Source organism: Lonchura striata, chromosome 4 (assembly GCF_050655825.1).
Source record: "Lonchura striata isolate lonStrDom1 chromosome 4, ASM5065582v1, whole genome shotgun sequence".
Classification (NCBI taxonomy): Eukaryota; Metazoa; Chordata; class Aves; order Passeriformes; family Estrildidae; genus Lonchura; species Lonchura striata.
In genome coordinates, this window is record NC_140706.1 from 263,702 (window position 1) to 289,620 (window position 25,919).

Genomic DNA, 25,919 nt, shown 5'->3' on the forward strand with positions numbered 1-25,919 from the left:
TGCAATAGGTAAATAGGAAGTAGTTACTTTTTTTGAAACTCATTTCAGTTTGTCATTTTACTCCAATTATTTTGATAAACCATTATATAAATCTGTAGTGTGTCTGGAATACTGTAGATAGTCTTGCCCAGCATCTTTGCTTCTCTGTGCCAGTCCTGGAAAACTAAAAGACTGGAGGATCTCAGAGGAACTGGAAGGGTGAGAGAAACAGCCAAAGGCATCCAGAAGTGTGAATTAAAGAATGAGGTGGGTGTTGAGAGTGTGACAGGCTGCTATGATAGAAAAGACAACAAACATGGATATGATTAGCCACGTGGAGCTTATAAAATAAGGGATGATGAGAAGATGTGGGGCAGTTGAAATGCCAGAGGCATGAGATGGCATCCAGAGGGACCTAGGCATGCTCAAGGACTGGCAGTGTAGGAACTTCATGAGATACAGCAAGGTCAAGAGCAAGGTCCTGCATCAGACTGGAGCAATCCTGAGTAAGAGAACTGACTGGGGGATGGAGGGATTGAGAACAGCCCTGGGGAGGAGGACTTGGTGATGCTGGTGGGTAAGAAACTACACATGCCCTGGCCTTGTGAGCTGGGAGCCAGAAAGTCCCCGTGCCCTGGGCTGATCTTGGCGTGGGCAGCAGGGTAGGGCACCTGTGCCCCTCAGGTGAGAGCTCACCTGCAGAGCTGCCCCAGTCCTGGGGCAGGAGGACCTGGAGCTGCTGGAGAGAGCCCAGAGGAGGCCCTGGAGCTGCTCCTGGTCTGGAGCCCCTCTGCTCTGGAGCCAGGGTGGCAGAGCTGGGAATGTTCCCCTGGAGAAGGGAAGGCTCCAGGCAGAGCTCAGAGCCCCTTGCAGGGCCTGGAGGGGCTCCAGGAGAGCTGGAGAGGGACTGGGGACAAGGGACAGAGGGACAGGACCCAGGGAATGGCTCCCACTGCCAGAGGGCAGGGATGGATGGGATCTTGGGAATTAGGAGCTTTTCCCTGTGAGGGTGTGAGGCCCTGGCACAGGGTGCTCAGATTGCTGTGACTGCCCCTTGATCCCTTGAGTGTCCAAAGACAGACTGGATGTTGGGGCTGGGAACAGCCTGGGATAGCAGAGGGTGTCCCTGCCATGGCAGGGGCTGAAGGAGAGGAGTCTCTGATTTAAGCCTCTAATGCAAACCAGTCTGTGATTCCATGGCTGATAGTTCTTGTTTCTCATAGAAAAGGAACCCAAGAGGCAGCAAGTCAAAAATGAGTAGAATAATCCTTTTTCTGCTGTTATAGAGTTAAATTGTTAACCTCACTGCTGCAGATTTTTTAGGTGAAAAAGATACAAATGATTAAGAAATGAATTGAATAGAAGCATGATAAGTGGTTTGTTTAACTGTGCTGGCTTGGATGCATTCTCCAGGTCTATGCATCTGAACCCTGGTGTCTGGATTTGGATTACACATCACACAATGCTCTGTGCTTGCTTGGCTTGTCACAGCCTTTCCCAGTCATTTTTGTAGCCCACAGTCAGGAGGAGCTCAGCAGACCTTTAGTTTAACTTTGTAATACAGATTTTATTCTTTTGGGATACATTAATTTCCATTTCCAAACGTGCCACCTTGTTTTATGAATGGGACCTGCTTAATTCTTTGCTGAATAACAAGGGAGGGAAAGGTTTTTTATATGGACATTCTATATAACTTCAGGTTAAATACTTCCAACATACATTTATTTGAGTCCACAAATTCACTGTATTTCAAATAATGGAAATACATTGAGTTTCAATTAATTTTTTGAAATTCATTTATTTTATTGAAAGTAGTGGTGCATTCACTCTTGTTGCTTTGCTCCCTTTTATTTTACTTCTGATATTGTTCTTTTACTTTTCCAGTGGTCTTATTGTTCCTGAGAAAGACAGCAATGAAACAGTACCTGAAGTTGTAGCTACTTCTGGATATGCTCTTCTACATTTCTTCAGTGATGCTGCCTATAATCTCACAGGGTTTAACATCACCTATAAGTAAGTGGCACCACTCCACAGGGATGCTGCAGGTTGAGCAAAAGGAGTTTTCCCCTTTTCTTACTTTTGTCTTGAAATTAGAAATTGCCATTGAAGTATGTAATTATGAGCAGACAACTGGAATTAGATTTTTATCTTTATTATACCTTGCAACAGCTAATAAGTGGCATGTGCTCAATGTTACAACTTGTCAGTTGTAAGTGTGGACGAATGTTTGCTCCAAAAGTCATCCTATTATTTATTTTATGTTATTAGCTCAATTTGATTTTATCTAATCAACAAGAATTGATGTTTTGTGCATGTCTGTGCTCCTGAGTGTTCTGCAGAGATACTCTAGCACAAACACACTTCCATCAGCCACACATTTCACTTGAGACACTGGGCTGTACGTGCTCTTGAGGGTCCTTACCCTTGGGATTTGCTTTCTTATTCGATCCCTGGATTTAATCCCTTCATCTGGCTTCTTTTTATTCTGGACTGGTTTTATATTCTTTCATTCATGTTCTAAACAGATGGGTGCTTTCTGTTCACTGACATCTATTTAGTCCTCATTGATGAGCTTTTTAAAAATGATTCTGTTATGCTCCCTAATTCATCAACTGCTTTTAGAAAGGTTTTGTCTTGAGATAAATGTGTGGACATACTCACAAAGATGGAAGGTTTTGGTTCTGTAGGGATCATGAGCTTTAGATTTTTTTTGCTCCTACAGATGCAAGTTATGTTTGTGCCACACTGGGAGATTTAATTTGGGAGTAACCTGCAGAAGGTCTTGCCTCTTTCAGAAAAAGCAGCAGGAAAAACTTCAGTCATAACTGACTTATTGCAAAAGTTGACTTTCTCTTAAAATGTGGAGCTTAGTTTTTTAATATCAAGTCTGAGTGCTTTCATCCTTAGTAAGAACACAAATATGTGCTTTATAACCTACATACTAGTGAATTTTTTAAAAATATAGGGCATCCAGCACCCCTTGAAAGCTCCAGAATAAGATGAGGAGCCTATGCAAAGTTGCTGGGACCAGAGGAGCTGAAGAGACAGTGTTTTCCAAGTCTGGCTGATTGCATAAACCAGGACTCCATCTACTGTCAGCTGTTGGATTTGCACCATTGCAATAAAATACTGTCCTCAAGAACAGTATTTTTTTAATTCTTCACTTTCTTCATAATTTCAAACAATTTTCAAGTGCTGTTTTGTCTTCTGGTTCTTAGGTTGCTTTGTAAGATTCTTCCAGCAAGTAGATAGAATGGTACATACCAGTTTTCATAGTTACTACTGAGTGTAGGGAGTAGTTCAGTGAACACTTGTGAAATTATGCCTTGGAGCCGGTGACAGTGAGAATATGGGTACTAAATCCCATCTGTAAATTATTCTGGTTGATACACCAGCAAAAACTGGAGTCTGGAAATTATTATGATCTCAAAATTTGGACCTTTACCAAGGTTGTATCTGGTTTTGCCTCAGCTACATTACAGATATTATAAAATCAGGAATTATTCAAACCAGGCATGTCTTTGGCTTGGGTTTCATCTCCAGTAGTTCTTTTGGTAAGCAGATCCCAGAATAGCACCTAATTGTGAGCAGTTTAAGTATAAATTGCACAGACACCACAGCAGCCTTATACTCTGATTAAAGTCCTCACTTACTGTTTTAAGGCAAGTAGTTTGCCTTACAAATGGCTAAAAATCATATTGATAATTTTCTCAGAAGAACTGCGACTTTAACTTGTGCAATGAGGCAGTTTTTTAGGAATAGAGTACTAATCTCTACAGGTGCATTACACCAGGTAGCAGATGACTCTCTTTTGGTTTGTAATGATGTATATTCACTTTGTTCATCATCACTCTTGCATTTGTTAATAATTCTTGAAAATCTCTTTCCTTCCTGACGAGCTGCTTTGTGCTCTGTCCCCAGTTTCAATGTGTGCCCCAATAACTGCTCTGGCCAAGGGGAGTGCAGGCTCAACAGCAGCACCATGGCCCCGCAGTGCGAGTGCGCCGAACGCTGGAAGGGAGAGGCCTGTGACATTCCCTACTGCCCGGGGAACTGCGGGGCTCCTGAGAGGGGCCACTGCAGCCTCAACAGCTCCAAAGCATGTGTGTGCTCTGCAGGCTGGCAAGGTGAGTCTCCTGCTGGGTACACAGAACTTTGGGGGTGTATTTTCTATGTATGGAGCTGGCAGTTTAATTGGGAGGACGTGGGAATATTCTGCATGACAAGGAATTTTGACTAGGAACAGAGTATTTGCTTTTTAAATTTAAAAGATCATACTTCATTTGTAAGGATGGATATGCTGGAGAGAGGACACAGAGAAGCTCCAAGGGCTGGAGCCTCTCAGCTCTGGAGATAGTTTGGGAGAGCTGGGGGTGTGGAGAAGAGAAGGCTCCAGGGAGACTTGAGAGCCACTTCCAGTGCTCAGAGGGCCTCTGTGAGAGCTGGAGAAGGATGTTGGACAAAGGCCTGGAATGCCAGGATAACGGGGAATGACTTTAAATTGAAACTGGGCTGGTTTAGAGTTGATGTAAGGAAGAAGTTTTTTACAATGAGTGTGATGACACCCTGGCACAGGGTGCCCAGAGCAGCTGTGGCTGCCCCTGGATCACAGAATCACAAGATTGGAAGAAACCTTCAAGATAAAGTCCAACCCCTTCCCTGACACTTCAACTAAACCATGACACCAAGTGCCACATCCAGTCTTTTTTTAAACACATCCAGGGATGGTGACTCCACCACCTTCCTGGACAGGCCATTACAAAACTTTTTCATTCTTTCTATGAAAAACGTTTTCCTGATATCCAACCTATATTTCCCTTGAAGCAGCTTGAGGCTGTGACCTCTGGTTCTGTGAGTTCCTGGAAAAAGAGCCCAAGCCCAGCTGCCCACAGGCACCTTTCAGGAGCTGTGGGGAGTGCTGAGGTCACCCTGAGTCTCCTTTTCTCCAGGCTGAGCACCCCCAGCTCCCTCAGCCGTTCCTCACAGGGCTTGTGTTCCCAGCCCCTCTCCAGCCTCGTTGCCTCCTCTGGATATGCTCAAGCATCTCAATCTCCTTCCTAAGCTGAGGGGTCAGGACTGGACACAGCACTCAAGGTGTGGCTTCACACTGGCAGTGTCCAAGGCCAGGTTGGACACTGGGGCTTGGAGCACTCTTGGGATGGTGGAAGGTGTCCCTGCCATGGCAGCGGGGTGGAAGGGGGATCTTTTCAACGCATCCCAGTGTGTGATTCTGTGGTTTTTTTACAATTGCTTTTAAAAGCAACTTTGTCACCATCCAAAGTGGGACTAATTTATGGTATACAGACATCCCTTCAAGCCTCATTCCTATGCACCTGAAGCAAATTTGAGCCTAGTTGCCATAGTTGACCTGTTTGAACATGTGAAATGCCTTGTTCTTGTGTCCAGCTGAGCTGATCTGCCACACCCAACTTGGCAGTGATCTGGCCTGAACATACATGTTTCCTTTGCAAAAACCTACTGACATGTAAGAATTAATCTCGTATTAAATGCAACGAGCTACAGCACTAGCAGGAGACTGACCTCCAGCTGAAATACAGGATTTGGAAAAAACCCGCTTTTAAACCTTCTTTTCCCAGGTCCTGGCTGTTCAATTCGTCTTCCTGCAAACCAGTCGTTTTGGACCCGGGAAGAATACAGTCTTCCAAAACTTGCTAGGGCATCTCACAAAGCCATTATCCATGACAATAAAATGTGGATTGTTGGAGGTTATGTCTTCAATCATTCTGACTCTCAGAAGGTTTTAGCGTGAGTAAAAACCCATATAACAAAAACTAAAGATAGGAACACAGATTTGAGAGTTATTTTTAGGAAATACCACCTGATGTGCTGTGCTTTGGTCTGTGCTTCATTTCCAAGGGAAAACAACTGTAATAAAAACTCAGGCTCACGTTTGAGATGGGGGATGCTAATTTTGGAAAAGAAAAGCATAAGGTTCCTGATGTTCAGTGAGCTTTTGATTCATCTATGTCTGACAGCATTTAACTATTCTCTGTATATTTCTGGGCCAGCTCCTAAATTATATCTAGCCCCTATTCAAAGAGGGTTATTTTGCTTCAGTGATTTTAGCCCTTTGCTATGTTGTGTTTGTGTGACTTGAGTTTTTGGCTCCTTAATTAACACCTACAGATTACTCTGGATGGTTATCCACAGTGGACGGGACACCAAACAGGGAATGGCATTAGGATGAGGGCATTTATGCAATTGTTTGAGGAGGTTTAACAGTAACTGAAATATAAAGTAATAATTGTGTACTTCATGGAAATACTCCATTAAAAAAAAAAAAAACCAGCTTTTGTATTGTTTTAGGGCAGATTTAGGCAGAAGCTGGATTTTTTTCCAGAGATACTCACATACCTCACTTTGATGGACCTAAGTGAGAGCTGTGTATTCTGCACTCACATCCTGAGGGAATAGTTCTTATAGGGGAAGAGAAGCTGAAAACACACATTTAAATGTAGAGCAGTTGCTAGTTGCACCCACAATTTACTCCTCCGAAGTCACACCTTGTTTTTTAATAGGATACCCTATGGCTTTGTTGAATGGTTTCTCAGATGATTTTATCTCACAAGGCCCCAAGCTTGGCAAATATAGTGCTGAGGGTTTATGCTATTTTAAGCATGAATGGCAAAGATATTTTAAAAGTGTTTTTTAAGCACTTGCAGAGTTTTTTTAATCAAGTAGTTGAAAATCACCTAAGTTTAGTGTAAAGTTTTCCTACTTTTTTGAGGGAGAAGTGGTGTAGGTTGTCACAGCTTAATAGGTAATGCACTAGCTCTTGGGTTTTTATGGAAAAGAAAACAGGATAAAGGAAATCAATATATGGATGTTGAGTAACAGAGCAGGCTCAACTTTTTTTATCCCATAAGTAATTTGTTTGAGCTTTGTGCATGCTGAAATCATGGCAGGATTTATTATTTCAGTAAATAATTATATCTAAATATATCTATTATCTACATATATATATATATATCTAGATCTGTTAATAGCTAGATAATAAACTATATTGGTAAATAATTTTCCCCAAATCTTAGAAAGGACAAGCAATCATATTCTTAGCTTTAATACCTAATCCTTGGAAAGTAATTCAGTTTTAATTATACAGGTATGATCTAATTTCTGAAGAGTGGCTTCCACTGAACAGCTCTGTGAACTCAGTAGAGATGAGATATGGTCATTCGTTGGCATTGCACAAGGTAAGTTCAGTTTTCCAGACTCACTTCCCAGCTGATTTCCCTTTCTTCTCTGCTGCTTCCCACTCCTTGTCCCAGATCAGCTTTGCTTTGGGAGAAGTGTTCCTCATTCAGAGGCTTGTCCATGCTTAGCCCAGGCTGTACCCTTGTGCTCCAGGGAACCCTAGGAAGTCTGTAGTGTCTCTGCCTATGTGCTCCTTCTTTGCCCTTTTTCCAGAGCTTTAGAGTGTGATATTTGAGGCCACTGAGTCCATTATTTCCTTCTTCCTGTCTGTGCTGACAACAATGCCTGAGGCTGAGTTTGCTGGAGTTCCCCAGCTGTTTTTTATGTAGATCACATGAATATTTTTATGAGCTCTGTTGTCCAAGACACCAAAGCAAGAGTTGGGGTATTAGGGATTTTTGTTACTTGCTCTGCAAATAAATTTGTGAATCTAATCTTCCAACATCTGACACAGCAAGTGGACTTGACTATTTTTTCCTCTTTTCTCACCTGTGTGTCTTGCTGTGAGTGCAGACCATATGAGAGCAGGATGGCAAAGTCTGTGGAAAGGAAATGAGCTGAACCTTTATTGACCTTTGTGTTTTGGAATGTTGTTTAGCTCAAACAGTGCAGCCCTGGGCAAAACTTAATCATAAATACTCAAAAAACTCCACGCACCGTCATGCACAAACAGCACTTGAAGAACCTCAAAGCATGGAAATTCATTATGGAATCCCAGAATAGTTTGGGTTGGATGGGAATTTAAAGATCATCTAGTCCCAATCCACTGCTGCAGGCAGACACCTTCCACTGTCCCAGGCTGCTCCCAGCCCCAGTGTCCAGCCTGGCCTTGAGCACTGCCAGGGATCCAGGGCAGCCCCGGCTGCTCTGGGCATCCTGTGCCAGGATGTTCCAGGGAACAATTCCTTCCCAACATCCCATCCATTCCTGGCCTCTGGCAGTGGGAAGCCATTGCCTGTGTCCTGTCCCTCCATGCCTTGTCCCCAGTCCCTCTCCAGGGGACTTTACTAAGTAACTTTAGAGCAGTAGCTTCATTGCTTACCAAGCAGCCCTTTCCTAAATGCTGCATTCTGTGCCCTCATGTGCGTTCTTTCAGGATAACATCTACATGTATGGCGGAAAGCTGGATGCCACGGGGAACGTGAGCAGCCAGCTGTGGGTGTTCCACATCCCCAGGCAGAGCTGGGCCATGCTGGCACCCCGGACCAAGGAGCAGTACGCTGTGGTGGGGCACTCGGCCCACGTGGTCACCCTGCGGGACAACAGCACCGTCATGCTGGTCCTCTTCGGGCACTGCCCCCTCTATGGCTACATCAGCAATGTCCAGGAGTACAACCTGGGTGAGTGAGGGAGGGATGCAGCCCTCCTGCCTGGCCCTGACACTGTGCAGCTACTTTGCAGCTTATTTAAGCCACTCCTGTTCAGATAGGAAACACAGGCAAATGTGTTTTCCTCCTCCTGTTTGCATGTACAAGAAGTGGAGCCTAATGGATTTGTAGAACCCAATGAGCAGGCAGCCACGTGCCTTCAGCTTTATACACGGAGTTAGATCCCAAAGATATCAAGCTGTAATTGAGAGGTAAAGCAGGGCAACTCTGGAACAATTTAGATTAGTTTTTCTCTCTTCTTCTGACAAAACAAACACTTCTGAAATTATTTTTTAATTCTGCAAATATAGTAATGGTTGTAACACTTCAGACCAAATGTCTGCTTAACCTGACACCCATGTCCCCAGCAGCAGATGCTGTAGGAAACAGGTGCTGAATTTCTGGATTCTGATATCCTGGAATAGTCCAGGCTCTGATTTTAGGATCTAGAGATTTCTAGTGTAACCAGCGGAGAAGCACAGGAAGTTTTCCAGGCAAACTGAACTTGTACCTAGTTCAGAAAGGGAAGCACATTCCTGGCTCCATGGACCATGTCAGGATTGTAGTTAGGCACAGGAAGTTCACAATTGGAGTGTGCTGGCTATTCTCAGGAATAGTGGCCCTTTCTGCCATGTGTGATCTTGGAGACTGTTCACTTCCTTTGCCTTTGGTGTGCCTGCCATGCCTGAATTGGAAAGCTTGTATAGGGTTTCATTCAGCACTTACTACAGAGATTTGATGCGTAATGTGGTATTTCTATTTCAGTTACCATTGTAATATGTCTAAAGTGCTTCATACCAATGTTATTTTAGTGAGTGAGATATAGGATCATGAATCACATATTAGTTTTTAACTGCAGTGTTCTTCACAGTCAGACTTGGCTTCAGTGCTTGTCTGGCTTTATATATATATTTATATATATATAAAAAGTAAAAGTGCTCTTGAGTCCCATTCCAAATCAAGTCACAGTGCTGGCATTTTCATGTCATTGAAATACAATCTATTATTTGTCTACTTTTTATTTCTCATTTACTTAGCTTGTCTGCAAAATGTAAAAAATGACTGTAGAAGAGCTATTTCTGCTCCAATTAAAAATACTTGGCAATGCTTCTTGTCAACAGCCTTTTTGAAGGGGAATATTTTTGGATACCAAGTGATAGAGACAATGTCTAGATCTGAGTCAGGGGAATCCCAATTTATTTCACCATGATGTTGATGAGTCACATGGACAGAAATGAACCATGTTTTGTCACTCATATTTTTCAGTGACAAATACCTGGAGCATCTTGCAGACGAGTGGCGCTCTGGTGCAAGGAGGATATGGTCACAGCAGTGTTTATGATCCAAATACAAGATCAATCTATATCCATGGGGGTTACAAAGCCTTCAGTGCCAACAAGTACAGGCTGGCAGATGATTTATACAAATATGAAGTTGATTCCCGCATGTGGTAAGTGGTTCTTCTTCTGTCTTTTTCCTGTTTACTGCCCTGTCAGTTTTGTTTGTAGTGAACAAGAGGATGGGTATTTGATGAAGGTACAGTGGTTTATGTCTACCTGAATTCAGGATAGATGCTGTGCTCTTGGAACTCTTGTTTTTATGTCCCCTTATGAATGAGGATGATATAATCAATATAATCAAGGCTGTGAACAAACCAAGAAATCCATTTTAATCTATTGTTTGATTCAAGCTGAAAAGAAAAAATATTTGATGTTTTTTTCTTGCTAGCCATACAGGCTGTGCATATTAGTGCAGTTACTGCAGTCAAGCGAGTGATAATCCATTCTGCAGTTAAGACTGTAAAAGAATTTCTGTTATAACCCTATTCTAGCTCTGTAACTGTTTGAAATGTTCATTTCTTAAGCTGAAATCTTCTGTGATTTGTTGCTGCCCAAAGGTGAGTTTTATTAAAAAGCTATAGCTGCACTTCACAGCCTGGAGCAACAGAGGTGAAATACATTTTCCTTAATTCTGTGTTTTTCTTAATGTTGATTCTAAAGGCTCCTGACTGTCTTTTGGGTAACACATGTAAATTTGAGTCGCTACATCTCTTATTGAGTGTTAAAATAGCTTGTGTTTCTGCAACATCTGTTTGTGAGTTTGTACTGATGAGGAAGGTAATGAGTGACTAATTTCCAGCCCCCTTCCTTCCCACTGAATTGTATACACAGAAATAACCCCACTTCCTCTCTGGATTAATTTGATCTTCCAACTCCAGCTGCGGAGTGGACAAATCTGGCTGAGTAGGCAGAAACTTAACAAATGTGACATTGTTCTTCCAAACTCCTGCAGCACCAATTTTCTTTTGCCACATTTATTTTGTCAGTCTGGCAAGCCCTGTTGAACACGTGGAGAGTATAGGACTGTTCATCTCTACCTCTGTTTTTTTTTTGTGTCATTCACTCTTTCTTTTATTCTTGAGTGATTTAGGCCCACTTTTCCTTATTAAATCTCATGAACTTCCCATGGGCCCTCATCTTGAGATCCTCCAGGTCCCTGTGGAAAAAATCCTGTCCCTCAGGCGTGTCAGCCACACTTTCAGCATGATGTCTCCTATTGGAACGGACCTTAAAACTCAACCCATTCCAGCCCCTGCCATGGCAGGGACACCTTCTGTTATCCCAGGCTGCTCCAAGCCCTGTTCAGGCTGTCCTTGGGCATTGCCAGGGATCCAGGGGCAGTCCCAGCCGCTCTGGGCACCCTGTGCCAGGGCCTCACCTCCCTCCCAGGCAACAATTCCTAATACCCAAGATCCCATCCAGCCCTGCCCTCTGACAATGGGAGCCATTCTCTGGGTCCTGTCCCTGCAGGCCTTGTCCCCAGGTCCTCTTCAGCTCTCCTGGAGCCCCTTCAGGGACTCTGAGCATTCCCTGGAATTTTCCCTTCTCCAGGGGAACATTCCCAGCTCTGCCAGCCTGGCTCCAGAGCAGAGGGGGTCCAGCCCTGGAGCAGCTCTGGGGCCTCCTCTGGGCTCTCTCCAGCAGCTCCACGTCCTCCTGCTGTTGGCCCCAGGGCTGGGGCAGCTCTGCAGGTGGGCTCTCACCTGAGGGGCACAGGGACGGAGTCCCCTCCTTCAACAGACATCCTCTCAGAAAAGTAAGAAAATTCTCCAAAAGATGATCCTCTGTGTTCAGTGCCATCACTGCTACTGATTGAAGTTGAGATCAGCAGTGAGTTTGATTAGTGATTCCCATGATTTAGTCACCGATGAGCGAGCTGCATGTTGCGCAGGTATTAACCTGTAGGGCTCCATTTTCAGGAACTATATAGATTTCCTTAAAATAGAATTTTTAGTTGTGGGCAGAGATGCTGCCCAGTGTGAAAGACTTCTTTGGGTTGCTATAAAAGCAGATTTACTACAAAATATTAGAGTCTTCCCAGGTTGACTGTGTTCAAAAGACAAGTGTGAAAACTTCAGAATCCCTAGGGGAAGAATTGATGGTTTGAAGATCCACAGCTTTGGAAAGAGGCTCTCATAGGTATATTTCTCCTATAAATTGGCAAAGCAAATAGAAAGATGAGAATGAAATTACAGGTGGAATTGAACAATGTGGAATGTAATTGTTAAGTAGCTCATTAGGAAAAGTAGTTAGATACTATTCTCACCCTCAAAGTGTTCTTCAGCTTGGATTTATGGAGTGTTTTGCCTTTGCCAGGTACTTAGCAGTCTCATTAACAGATATATTTTAATTTCTGAAGGACTATTCTCAAAGACAGCCGATTTTTCCGCTACTTGCACACAGCTGTGATAGTTAGTGGGACCATGCTGGTGTTTGGAGGAAACACTCACAACGACACCTCCATGAGCCACGGAGCCAAGTGCTTTTCTTCGGATTTCATGGCCTATGATATTGGTAAGTTCTTGCAGAAATAATAACTAACACTCAAATACTTGGCTGTTCCCAGGGAGCTGTCCTCAGTTTGCCTCCAGAATGCTGGTTTATGGTGAGTGTGTTATCCCAAATGCTGCTGGGCATGGGGATCTGCAATCAGGAGAGACTCATAACCTTGCTACACAATTCTAAGCACATGAGGTGCAGTGATTTCCAGTTACAGACAGCAGCAGTTCCTTTGTCAATAGTTTATACACAGCCTTTGACATTAAAAATTTAGTTTTAAACTGTGTATTGTTACGGAATCATAAAACCATGGAATCATTAAGGTTGGAAAAAACCTTTAAGATCAGCAAGTCCAACTGGCAACCTGGCATTTTCACCACTAAACCATGTCCTCAAGTGCCCCATCCACATGTTTTTTGAACACTTCCAGAGATGGTGACTCCATCACTGCCCTCAGCAGCTTGTTTCAGTGTTTTGCAACCCTCAACATGAAAAAATACTTCCTAATATCTAATCTACATCTTCCCTGGCCCAAGTTGAGGTTGTTTCCTGTCTTGCTATCTCAGCCATAAATCTATTCTGATATTTTGAGTGTGTTTTAATCTATGATTGATCAAAAAATCAAGTTCTTAGGACAGTTACGAGCATTAGACCCTGCTGAAACTCAGCCTGTACACTGCACTGCTTTATTCAATCATAAAGCCAAATTATTAGGTTGGACTTGCTGAGTTTCAGCAGCCAGGAGAGGGCAACATTTATTTGTGGATTTGGATTCCAGAGACTTGAGTTTAAGAAGAACAAGGAAAGATGAGGTGAAATTACATAAAAGAAGGTACATACATATGCAGATAATTCACACTGGGGAAGAATGCCACTCTGTACTCTGAGATTCACCTTTTGCTCTCAGAGTGCCCTAAATGTGGCTTCTCTGAAGTCTCTAAGTGACTGTCCACCAAGATCTCCTGGTTAGTGAGAAGAAAGTGCAAGTAAATACTTGGGCCATCAGGGTTTGGTATCCTTGTGCCCTTTTGCTCTCTGTTATATCATTCCATTCTGCCTCCTGTGATTTCTAGTTACATCCCTCTGGAATCTTTGTGTGCTCCTAGCTAGCTTTATTTTTTTTTTTTTTTTTTTTTATTTTTTTTATTTTTCATTGAGGAGTTAAAATGAAGTATTTCACCAGGTTGGATGGAACTTGGAGCAGCCTGGTCTCATGGAAGGTGTTCCTACCCATGGCTCAGAGCTAAAATGAGATTGTTTTAAGGTGCCATCCAACCCAGAGTATTTTATCATTCTGTGGCAGTCATAAACAGTTTGATTTTTTTAAACGTTGGTAGCAACAGTGATAGATTTTTCTTTCTGCATTCTGCTATCTGCCCTGACCTATTGAACTCTCTGTTAGGTGTAAAACACAAATTACATTAATTTGACAGAATATGCCAGTAATGATGTTCATTTGGATTCAGTTTAGGTAACATGTTGCATGACATGAGTGGTGTGGTCATTGTCCCCATTTCTTAGCAGACATACACTGTGGAGCTTATATTGGTTTTATGTCACATAGTGAGTGAGAGGTGTTCTTGAGTCCCCTCATTCCTTAGAGAAGAGATTCTCAACCTGAAAAGAGCAGCTTTTTTTTCAGAAATGAGACCACCTCTGTTCTCTTCATTGCAGGAGCCATTGTGTATGATTTCCCTTGTCCCATGTGACTAGGAATGCAATAGGGTGGTGGCTCATAATTTGTGTCACAGCAGAAACACTTTTCAGTAGTTCTTCATGCATGATTTCTGCAGTAATTAATTACCCTGGTCATGTTCCTGTTGGTCTCCGTGGGAATAAGCCCATATAACCCCCCTGTTATCTATCCCTTGGTGTTCCCAAGGCACGAGAAAACCAAGCAAGGTCAGTTGATACTGACAGCCTTCAGTGAAGAGGCTTAGTAATTGTCTTTATTCCCTACTTTTGTAGAACGCTGTATGGCTGGTTTACTGTTTTTTTTACATCTTGTTGATTAGCCATCAGGATTGATTAATGATCACAGTGATGGTTGGAAGACTGGGGAGAAGTGGAATTAAACCCAGTCTGAAACAAATGCTTCAAACCCAGGTCTTCTCCTTAACCTTTGTCATTAAAACTTATTTTGATAGTAACTAATTTTATTTACATCATCAATTTTTTCTGGTCTTCCCTCCTCAAATTTCCAAGTAATCAGAACGCATGCACTGAGTATTGGGAGGACATAAAACCTTTTTTCTGTGTGGGGCAATGCTAACAGTTTGCACTGAGATGTGTTCTAGGGGTGAGCAATAAAAATTCTTGAATGCTTCTTGTCCTTTATGCTCTACTTGACCAGCTTGGGTTGGGTGAGCACTTGGGCAGAGCTGTCTCTCAGTATTTTCCCTGTTTTCTGCACACTGAAATGGCCAATTAGCTCTTCCTGTCCCCAAAATTGGTCTCTCTGGCGTTTGTCGAAGTTTCCTGCTCTGCAGCAGCTTTGTGTGGAAAAATGCCTCACTTAATCCTCCACCTGCTACTTATGTAAAAGTGCTGTGTTTAAATGGATCTTTTCTCCCCACAGAAGAGAAACTAAAACTCTTCTATTTACCCAATGAAAATTCTGATTCTGATGGCAAGCATAGGGAGATGCTGGATGGTTTGTAGCTGATATGTTCTGTTTGAACAGTGCATTTTATAAATCCCAGCATTGTAAGTTTTAGGTTAAGTCAGGAAGGAGAAGATTCTTGTAGTCTCAGAATTACTTGGTTTCTCCAATATTTGATCTCTGGTTAAAAATGGCAAAGAGGCTTAGAAAACAAAATATTCAGGCCTTCTATTAATCTAGAAAAACATGTTTCTTGGCCTCACATAACAACTTGATGGCTAAAAAATTGCTAATTGCTTCAGTTTTTCTGAAGTCTTCTATTAAAAATTGGAACCATCATGCTTGGCTTGAGAGTGGTGCTGGGCTAGGTTAAAGTCTTTGAAAATGGAGCAAATGGCATGTAGAAATAAATTCCAAAATCACAATTTATCAAAGTACTAAACCTATGTCTTCTGTCTTTTCTTTATCAGTACTCTTGAACAAAATTGCTCTGCATCTGTTGTTTTATCCAACAATTCTCCAAATAAATTTAGTAAAAAATTAAAACTTTGTTTCTTTGCCCTTTCAGTTTATCCATGGACTAGTTTGGTTTGTGCGCTTTTTTTTTCCCAGAGGGTCAGTCCACAACACAATGGTTTCATCTCATATTAAAGAGTCTTAGGAGTATTTGAGGGCCCTGTAGATCTTTACAGAAGATTGACTTTTCTGTCTTAATTGCATAAATTGTATCCAAGTGCCTCTGGGATATTGGCCCGCAAGGTGATCCATTCTCTTATTGAAGTTTTAAGTGTTATGAATTGGACTGACTTTTTCTACTTCTGTTTCTTTGCTCAGTGGGTTACATGTTTCTTAATTTGTTTTTTTCTCCCATGCTGCCCAAAGAAAAAAATTACCTGAGAAACCAAGTAAAAAAATGAAGCAGAACTTATAAATTTTATGGTAATAGAAAAAGATGGAATAATCTAACATTGTGTTAAAAGAGAAAAACATCCACAAATCTTTAAGCTATGATGAGTGAAAAATATTTTTAAAAACATGGGTATCTGCCCTCTAGGAACATAATGGCAATGCAAAAAGTAAAAAAAAAGATAAGCCTCTGTTCTCAGTGATACTGGTTTGGGGCAAAACTGCAAATAATTAATGTATAAACAGATAGAACCAGAACTTGTTACATGGTGAGAAATCCTCTTGGTAAAGGAGGAAAAATAGTTTCTTCTTGTCCTGTTCCCTAGAGCAGAGCTGGACCCACCAGCTGTCCCCTCCTGGCAGGAGCTGTGCAGAGCTACGAGGTCCCTCTTGAGCCTCCTTTGCTCCAGGCTGAGCCCCCTCAGCTCCGCAGGAACTCTCCAGCCCCTTCCCAGCTCCTCAGGAACTCTCCAGCCCCTTCCCAGCTCCCTCAGGAACTCTCCAGCCCCTTCCCAGCTCCTCAGGAACTCTCCATTCCCTTCCCAGCTCCCTCAGGAACTCTCCAGCCCCTTCCCAGCTCCTCAGGAACTCTCCAGCCCCTTCCCAGCTCCCTCAGGAACTCTCCAGCCCCTTCCCAGCTCCTCAGGAACTCTCCAGCCCCTTCCCAGCTCCCTCGGGAACTCTCCAGCCCCTTCCCAGCTCCTCAGGAACTCTCCAGCCCCTTCCCAGTTCATTGCCCTGACCATGCTCCAGCCCCTCGGGGCCTTTGCTGGAGGATCTCAGGTACCTGGGGATCTCTCAGGAAGAAACTGCTCTGTGACTTGTCTCATTCATTGTCCAGAGAAACATTTCTGAAAGGATTTTTGTCCCTTGCAGCCTGTGATCGATGGTCTGTGCTGCCTCGCCCGGCTCTGCACCACGATGTCAACAGGTTTGGGCACTCTGCTGTGCTGTACAACAGGTAAGGGCACAGGTGTTCTGGGCTTTGGGCACAGGTGTTCTGTAGGGAATGGGCACGAGTGGATGAAGAACTGCAGCACTGGGCTGAGGGTCTGGCACAAACCTCCTTGTCCACGGAGCTTTGGGCTGCCCCATCCCTGGAAGGGTCCTAGGCCAGGTTGGATGGGGTTTGGAGCAGCCTGGTCTAGTGGAAGGTGTCCCTGCTCATGGCAGGGAGTGCAATGAGGTGGGGTTTAAGGTTCCTTCCCACCCAAACTGTTCTGTGAATCTCTAAAAATTTTCAGATCTTCAGTCTTCAGTATTCACCTGTTCCCATCAGCCCTTCTTTACTGGGCTAAACTGTCTCAGCTCGTTTAGTTTTTTCCATATTTTTATTTTTTTGTCATCATTTTTATGTATATTTCTATTTTTTAGTTATCTAGTAATTGTGCATTTAAATGTATTTCACAGTTCTCTCTTAGCTGCACTGACAACGTTTATTTCCAAATCTGAATTTCACTCAGGCTTTTTAAAATTTTTCCATGTTTCACTTTACACACCTTATCCTGTGGGACTACTCTTCCCCTGGCACATGATGTTCAGTATTTAGGTGAACTCTTAGGTGAGATTTTTGGCTGTTAAGCCTTACAAACTGTAGTGATATCCCTGCTTCCAGATGAACAGCTGTTACTGAATCAGTGCAACCAAGTTTGAGAAGTTTATTTCATAGGAGTTCTAAAATAGAATGAAAATCATAATAAAAATACTTTTTATTCAACCAAAACTTATCTTTTCAGCTGCCTTGGACCTTCTTCACCATATTTTTAAAGGTGCATTGACAGACACAGATGCACAGAGAATTTTTGCATGACATTTTTGTGTAACTGTTAAAATTTAAGGTTTTATCTGGAGCAGCAGGGGTACTGAAGGAAATTTGAAATCCCTCACTCCTCCCTGTACAAAATATTATTTGTTTGGGGATTGTTTCAGGTTTTTTAGTTGACACAATGATTCTGCTTGGTTGTTGCCAGCCATGCAAAGTGTGATTTTCTTACAGAGGAGCAGAGAGAGTGACAGCAACAAATTGTTTTGTCACAGTTTCTGAACTCTGCTTTAATGCTATGGTACCATCTCCCAATTTTTAGCCTTCCTCTGTCTTGCCAGTGTAGATTACAGGAGGATCCCATATTTTTGCAGCATTTTATGTATAATCATGTTGGTCAGGTCCCCTCAAAGTTTTGGCTGGAGGGGAAGATTGGTTGATGACCTTGAATAGCTTTGACTCTGTATTGAGTCTCGCTGGGTTCTCTGAAACAGTGAAATTTGTCTGACCTTTTCTTTAGTGCCTTCCTTAACCAAGAGCTATTTATTTGGATTTATATATGCTGGCATGTAATAAAACACTTCCCTCAGACCTTAAATCCCATTTACTGGAGCAGAGCTTTGTCCATGAAAACAGCTGCGAATTTTTATCTTTGCTTCCATGTTGTCCAGCACCATGTATGTGTTTGGAGGCTTCAACAGCCTCCTCCTGAGTGACATCCTGAAGTTCACACCTGAGAGATGTGAGGCTTTTGGCAACGAGACATCCTGCCTGGGGGCTGGCCCTGGTGTCAGATGTGTGTGGGCTCCCCACCCTCCCCGCTGCATCCCCTGGGAAAATGCAACACTGCAGCAGCAACAAAAGGTCTTTGAAGACTGTCCTCCCAAGCCAGGTATGTGTTCCCTTTTCCGAAAGGTGTGCAGGCTCTTTTTCTCCTTCCAAATGCCCCCTGTGTTAATTGTGTGCCGTTCCAAGGTCAGGTTTTACACAGGGGGCCGTGGTTGGGCTTCCTTGTGTCCTGGGAGCCCTTCCTCTGGCCAAGGGTCATGGAGGTGTCGAGGTGTTTCTATCTTCTGCTCCTCAAGCTCCTTGTTCATGAGATCTTTTTCCTACCCTGCTTCTTGGACTTACTTTTCTGTCCCTAACAAGCATCACCAGCCAGGGACCAGGCCTGGACCATCATTCTGTAAATGTTTGCTCCAAGAATTGGCCTTGTGAGAGCCAAGAACTGGCTGAAGAGCACCATGGGGTGAGGAAGGGCGTCTGGATCTGGTGGAGTTATCCTGTACTCTTCAAAAGAGACAGCAGGAATACTCCTTTAGGAACAGTTACTTTGTTGTTTTTGGCAGGGGGTTGGTGCCAGCTAATCTTTACGGTCCCTTCCAACCCAAACCATTCTGGGATTCTGTGTATAGAGGCAGATAAAATTAATTAATGTTTTAAGATCTGATCCTGTGTTTCCCCTTAGGATAATTTTAAACAACTTTATCCTAATACATTCATTGTACAACCCTTGATTCTATAACAGATGTGCAGCCTTTAATAATTGAATATAAACTGATGTAAGGGGGCACTGCCTTGCTGGGCTCCCAATGCACAGTAAATTTTCACTAAACACAGGCAATAAATAATTGGGAAGATGAATGAAAAGTTCAAACTTCACATGTAAATGCTCCACTTGAAAGCCAGGCTTGCAGGAAGATGGGCTTGTGCTGGGGGATGGCCACTGTCCCTGTGGATATCCTCTGGCGTCATTTCCCTGGGCATTAACGTGTCTTAGTTCATGTGCTTCCATGTTCAGTGCATTGTTTTCTGGTGGTGTGTTTTAGGGCTCCTTGGGCACTAAAAATGATTGCTGCTGTAAATAAAAGCAATTTGCTGTCAGTTCAAACACATGAAAGTACCTGATTTTAGTTGCCAACAGAAAACTACAGGCACTAGTATTTGGTTGTATCTTTTGCTGTAAATAATCAAGTTCTTAGAGCTCTGTCAGGAAATGCCTGGTTTTGGTCATGCAGGATTTTTTCTTTAATAGTTGTAGACAATGAAAAATGTGATCAGATTACAGACTGCTACAGCTGCACAGCCAACACAAACAGCTGTCAGTGGTGCTCTGACCAGTGTGTCCCAGCACACAACAACTGCACAGAGGAACAGGTAATGGCTCTTGACACTTCCCTAGTTTAAATTTACCCTTTGGAATAGCAAATGTCCATGTTTCCATCTGTCAGTGTTATGATCCCTGTTTTGTTATTCCCAGTACATATCTAGCTCGAAAGTGCTACATGTTTGTATTTTTTTCAATTTGATCCATGCATGGTATTTTACAATGAATTTAGGAGGATGGCTGTGGGCAGGGGAAGAGGTGGAGGTATGATTTTTCAGTAATCACATTTTGGGTTTGATATCAATAGGGTTTTCCCCAGAAAAAAACAAAATAGCCCTCTTGTAAAAGCTTTAGTACAGAAAACATGTTGGGCAGTATTCTGGGGGGATATCTTGGGTAACCAGTCCAGGCTGTGCCCAGTTCTACAGCTTTTGGGTATATGAATTGCTTTGTATAGCTGGACTGTGATATCTAGTGTTGTAATAATTGCTGTTATAAACCCACATGGCTGGATATCAGAAAAAATCTCACGTGTGCTATTTATTTTAGGTTCCTGTTACTCTCTATGAAAATTGTCCTAAGGATAACCCTGCCTATTACTGTAACAAAAAGACAAGTTGTAAAAGCTGTGCCATGGATCAAAACTGTCAGTGGGAACCTAGGAATCAGGAGTGCATTGCTTTGCCAGGTAGGTACTGGTGGCATAAACCAAATTCACCCACTCCAAAACTTGTTGCGAGTTTTTTAGAATTTTTGCTGGTTTTAACCCCAAATCTGTAATTTTTAGTGTTAAGATGGAGCAAATAGTGTTGTTTAATCATAATAGCTTTGGTATGAAATCTAATTTGTAGTAAATCCAGCAAGTCTGCTGGAATATTTTTCATTCCCAGTTGTCTGAAGAGGAGTATGCTCACTCATATAATTATTAGGCTGTATGTCATCTCTCCCTTTTCTTTTGATAAAAGCTGTTGATAATAGGCTTCTGCAAGATATTAGATTTAATAATGCATGCTATTTAATTTAGGAACTAAAATTATGCAAAAGCATAATGGCAAATACTGGACAAATGAGGCAAGTAAGACCTGAAGTGTTTAAGGAAAATTCTCCTATTAGAGTGTTTCCAGTGGAGCTCACAGGAGTTGGTTATTAGTTCCCTTGCAGTAACTTTTTTTTTTTTAATCCAAATGACTGGGTGAGAAATACAGGATCTTCAGTGATTAACATTTCTAGGTAATAAAATATAGCGAAAGGGGAGCAAACCCATTAGACAGGACATTTTAATGGACATGGAAAGCCTTCCCCTAGGAATGGTAGGTCTGGACATGTCCAGGTCTGTTTGCAAGTCTGCAACAATTTAAAATCAAGGAGACTTTGAAGAAGAGCAATGAAAGTGAGAAAAACATCTTTTAGTTTTATTTGATATAGAAAAGGGTATGATCTGATCATATGTGTAAAAAGCTCATCTGAAAAATTGACACCTGAGAGCTTTTCCATCTGTTAATACTGAATTCACATTGGAAATGCCCATCAGGGTTTTTTCTGTAAGGGAAATAATTAGTCACAAAGTGTAAGGAGTTCTTCAGTAGTGGGGTTGTGCTCCAGTTGAAGCAGGGATTAATCCTGGAAGTTGGTACTGTGGACAGGATTAGCACAACTCATTCCTGCCAAATGGTCCCCTGACAACTGTGGTTGAATAATTGACTTCAAGACATCAACAAAATACAAATTCAGGATTTTTTCCCTCTTTCTCCTACAACAATTGTACTGTTGAATGTTGTAATAAATGCTTTGATTACAAACAAATACTGATGTCAGACTTCAGCTCCCCTAAACAGATTTCCTTCTCCTCCAATATTGTTATGTATCAACACTTCTCTTAGAGGTACACCTCTAAGTTGTGCTGGTTTGGGATGGGGCTGTGGGTATTTCTTAGTGGTAGGATTCACAGAATCATTAAAGCTGGAAAATACCTCCACGATCATCATCACCAACCTCTGTCCTAGCCTCACTGTGGCCCTAAGCCACAGCACTAAGGGCTGCTTATTTTCTGAACACTTCCATGGGTGGGGACTCCACCACTGACTTGGGCAGCCCCTTTCAGTGCTTGGCAACACCTTCAGGGAAGAAATTTTCCCTATTATGCAACCTAAACCTCTCCTGGCACAACTTGAAGGCATTTCCCCTTCTCCCTGGGAGTAGAGCCTGACCCGCCCGGCTGTCCCCTCCTGGCAGGAGCTGTGCAGAGCCACAAGGTCCCCCCTGAGCCTCCTTTGCTCCAGGCTGAGCCCCTTCCCAGCTCCCTCAGGAACTCTCCAGCCCCTTCCCAGCTCCCTCAGGAACTCTCCAGCCCCTTCCCAGCTCCATTCCCTGCCCTGGCCAGCTCCAGCCCCTCCAGGGCTCTCCAGAGCTGCCCCAGCCCTGGAGGTGCCCCAGCAGTGCCAGCACAGGGATGGGCACTGCCCTGGCCCTGCTGCCACCCCAGAGCTAGCACAGCCCAGGGCCACTGGTCCCTTTCTCACCTGGGCTCATGTTTTTCAATGGTTCTTTCACTACCTTGATTGTTGTGAAGGTCATGTGCATCTCTGGGTTTAGTTTCTTTCCCCTCCTTGTCCCTCAGAAAACATCTGCGGAACAAACTGGCATTTGGTTGGCAACTCCTGCCTGAAGATCACCAACGCCAAGGAGAACTACGATCATGCCAAACTGTCCTGTAGGTCCAACGGTGCTTTACTGGCTTCTCTCACCACCCAGAAGAAGGTGGAATTTGTTCTGAAGGAGCTGCAGAAGATTCAGTCTTCAGTGAGTGCTTCTCTTGTCCGTCCCTTGTGTAATAAAGCTGTGGCTGTGGAGAAGTCCTTGCTGTAGTATTGTGTGCTCTGTGCACAACAGAAATGCCTCTTAACCAAAATCAAGTGATTTTCTTTCGAAATTCAGTGTACCCTCTGGGTGCTTCTGTGCTGAAACTGTAGAAAATGTAAATGGAAAGGAGAAGTATAAACACACAGTGCCTTAAAGAGATCACTTTCTGTGCTGGAATCACACTCGTATTTCCCGGGTGGAATACCAGACTGCAGCAAGAGCCCTCTGGTGACCTGTGCACAATATTTGATAAATAAAAGCCCCTTGGGGCCACTGGAGGTGTTTAATGTAAAGTGTTGAGATATTTACTGCATGCAGAAAAGCAGCTGTTGGAAATGTCACCTTCTTATTCCACAGAGTCGCTTGGCTTGTTGGACGTTGTTTGGGTGTCATTTAGTGTTTTTCAGTCAGACCCAGGGAGAAGTGAACTGGAATTTTTGCCTCTTCCTGCATCAATGAAATAAATGCATATTTTTTTCCCATTGCTGGGAGAAGAAGGGAGATGTTATGGGCAGGTTGTGTAGGTGGTGCTACAGCCCTGACAAAGAAACATGCTTTGCCTCTCTTCTGAAATCCTGGATTAGCCTGGAAAGCTGCTGTGGCCTCGTGGCACATCAGAATAACAGCTCCTGGGTCCCAGAGGCCACTGTGGGAAGCATTTTCTCTAGAAAAAATGAGGCTGGAGGCAATAGGATTGTTTTTTTTCAAGGGAGAACATGCTTCAGTACTTAAGAGAAATATTCCCCTGTTAAAACAATAACATTCCCTGCCTTGGTTCCCTTTGTAATTTTAAAGGGGTGTTTCAACAATTACAGTGTTAGAGGGGAGTCAATTTAGCCAAGCAAAGGTATGGTGCAGTTGAAGCAAGGTTGTTCACCAAATCTTTTGTAAAATGAGGAAGCCAAGCCTGGGATACTGTAAAAAATATTCGATTCTGACAGTTCCAGGTGTTTCTGGATAGTCCAGGAGCTGAGTGTAGAGTAAATTTCTAAAGACACATGGTAACCCTTCCCTCATAGTGTTTAAATGTTTACACTGTGTAAACAAGAATTGTTAATTTACAGGGTTCTTTTTCCACCTACAGAGTCCTTTAAAAAGTGAGCCAAAAGACACTAGGAGCCTGTTTTAATGGATATTAGGATAGAATGCTTATATGTGAGAAAGTATCCTGGGCTGTTCCCAGCATGGGCAGCAGGGGAGAAGGGCTCTGTCCCTGTGCCCTCAGGTGAGAGCTCACCTGCAGAGCTGCTCCTGCTCCTGGATCCCAGATCCAGGAGGACGTGGAGCTGCTGGAGAGAGCCCAGAGGAGGCCCTGGAGCTGCTCCAGGGCTGGACCCCCTCTGCTCTGGAGCCAGGCTGGCAGAGCTGGGAATGTTCCCCTGGAGAAGGGAAAATTCCAGGGAATGCTCAGAGTCCCTGAAGGGGCTCCAGGAGAGCTGGAGAGGACCTGGGGACAAGGCCTGCAGGGACAGGACCCAGAGAATGGTTCCCATTGTCAGAGGGCAGGGCTGGATGGGATCTTGGGTATTAGGAATTGTTCCCTGGGAGGGAGGTGAGGCCCTAGCACAGGGTGCCCAAAGCAGCTGTGGCTGCCCCTGGATCCCTGGCAGTGCCCAAGATCAGGCTGGACATTGGGGCTTGGGGCACTGGTGGCTGTGCTGGGGGAGACTCTGCTTTGCAGTTGCTCCTTTTTCAAGTAAACTGTATGTAGATGTTTAGTAATAACAAGAAAATATGTTGGTGTTAGCATAATATGCTTTGTAACCCTGTTGCTGTTGGAAACTGCAGCTCTAGGGTATAAAAGTGCATAAAATCAGTTCGAAGTAGGTGATGTTTACTCATTTTAGCAATAAAACCACATATTATATTAACAGAGCTCAAATGCTCCTCCCCAAAATCAAACTGTGCCAACAAATAAATTGCAGTAGAAATAGTTGTCTTATAGCTTGTGGCCAGCAGCACTAATTTAAGTTTGACCTGCTCCTTTATTTCTAGCCCAAAACTTTGACTCCATGGGTTGGACTGAGGAAAATCAATGTGTCCTATTGGTGCTGGGAAGATATGTCTCCCTTCACCAACACCCTCGTGCAGTGGCTTCCCGATGAACCCAGTGATGCTGGTTTTTGTGGCTATTTAGCTGAGCCTTCCCAACAGGGATTGAAGGCAGCAACATGTATCAACGAGGTCAACGGCACTGTCTGTGAGAGGCCAGGTAACAGCAGCTGTCTGGTTGATTTATATTTCCTAGAGGGTAAAGTGAATGCAATTTATTACATTTTAAAGCGCCTGCATCATGACTTTGCCAAAGAAAAATACTTCTGAACAAGTGTCTTGTGTATGTATTTCATGCAGGAAATACAAATTTTAAAAATAGCTCAACATTTACGCTGTTAACTGTAAAATATTTGAAGTACAGGATTTTAATTATTTTTTTCTTAATTACATACCTACATGTGACATTTAGGGTAATTATGGTATGGAGCATTCTCCTGTTTCAAAGAAATAAAAAATTAATAGTAACTTTCGGATTGAATTCCCCTTTTTTCCCTCCCCTGCTATGTAGCCAGAGGAGGATTTTATCAAAGTTTGAAATTAATTAGCCAAGACACTTTGGAGATACAAGGACTTTGAAAAAACAAGATATTTGCTTTTGGGAGAAGTCTTCCAGCTTTGTTGAATCTGCATATCTTTTCAGATGGCTTGGTCTGTTAATTCTCCATTTTAGCCGATCATTTCTGAATACTAATTAGTGCCTCTTTACGTATTGGGGAAGTTGGAAGATTAAAAAAAATATTTTAAGTACACTGCACCAGTTGAAGTCATTCTTTGTGGAAGTGCAGGATGTGAATTCTGAATGTGGAACCTGAACTCAAAATTCCATATGTTTTCACTTGCAGCACTTCAGTTTAAGCTTTGTGCTGGTTTTTATGGTCTGAGAACAGTCATTTGAAGCAAAACTTAAAGCATTGGCTCAGACTAAAACAGATGAGTTAGTTCAGTGCTTGTTTGATGTCTGGAATTGATCAAATCACTTAAAGCGTGTGCCTGCCTGCTCACTTAAAACAGGGCACTTTGGGGTAGGGTACCCCACTTGGGGAGGGTAATAAGGAATGCATCTGCAGAACTGCAGAGAAAAAGAGACCAGAGACCACTGCTCCGTGCCCAGAGCAGCTGGGGCTGCCCTGGATCCCTGGCAGTGCCCGGGCCAGGCTGGACACAGACTGGGAGCAGCCTGGGACAGTGGGAGGGGTCCCTACTGTGGCAGGGGAGGGATGGGATGGTC

The 25,919-nt window shown here is 43.2% G+C and overlaps 1 protein-coding gene and 1 long non-coding RNA gene across 4 annotated transcripts in view; one reads left to right on the top strand and one right to left on the bottom strand.

The window, feature by feature from the left end:
* ATRN (attractin) overlaps window positions 1-25,919 on the top strand; it is a 143,629-nt gene that overhangs the window by 44,486 nt on the left and 73,224 nt on the right. For all 3 annotated transcript variants that reach the window (XM_077782656.2, XM_085577295.1, XM_085577296.1), the window contains exons 4-16: window positions 1,864-1,992; window positions 3,901-4,106; window positions 5,577-5,745; window positions 7,103-7,193; window positions 8,291-8,534; window positions 9,828-10,011; window positions 12,261-12,415; window positions 16,785-16,869; window positions 18,342-18,562; window positions 19,706-19,827; window positions 20,327-20,465; window positions 22,395-22,576; window positions 24,632-24,848. In XM_077782656.2, the coding sequence (XP_077638782.2) occupies window positions 1,864-1,992; window positions 3,901-4,106; window positions 5,577-5,745; window positions 7,103-7,193; window positions 8,291-8,534; window positions 9,828-10,011; window positions 12,261-12,415; window positions 16,785-16,869; window positions 18,342-18,562; window positions 19,706-19,827; window positions 20,327-20,465; window positions 22,395-22,576; window positions 24,632-24,848 (2,144 nt within the window). The remainder of the gene's footprint in view (window positions 1-1,863; window positions 1,993-3,900; window positions 4,107-5,576; window positions 5,746-7,102; window positions 7,194-8,290; window positions 8,535-9,827; window positions 10,012-12,260; window positions 12,416-16,784; window positions 16,870-18,341; window positions 18,563-19,705; window positions 19,828-20,326; window positions 20,466-22,394; window positions 22,577-24,631; window positions 24,849-25,919) is intronic.
* LOC146767472 (uncharacterized) lies at window positions 13,512-22,434 on the bottom strand. Its single transcript, XR_014954561.1, has 2 exons — window positions 22,297-22,434; window positions 13,512-19,528 (listed from the first exon to the last, which is right to left on the bottom strand). It is a non-coding gene; the product is annotated as an uncharacterized LOC146767472 (long non-coding RNA).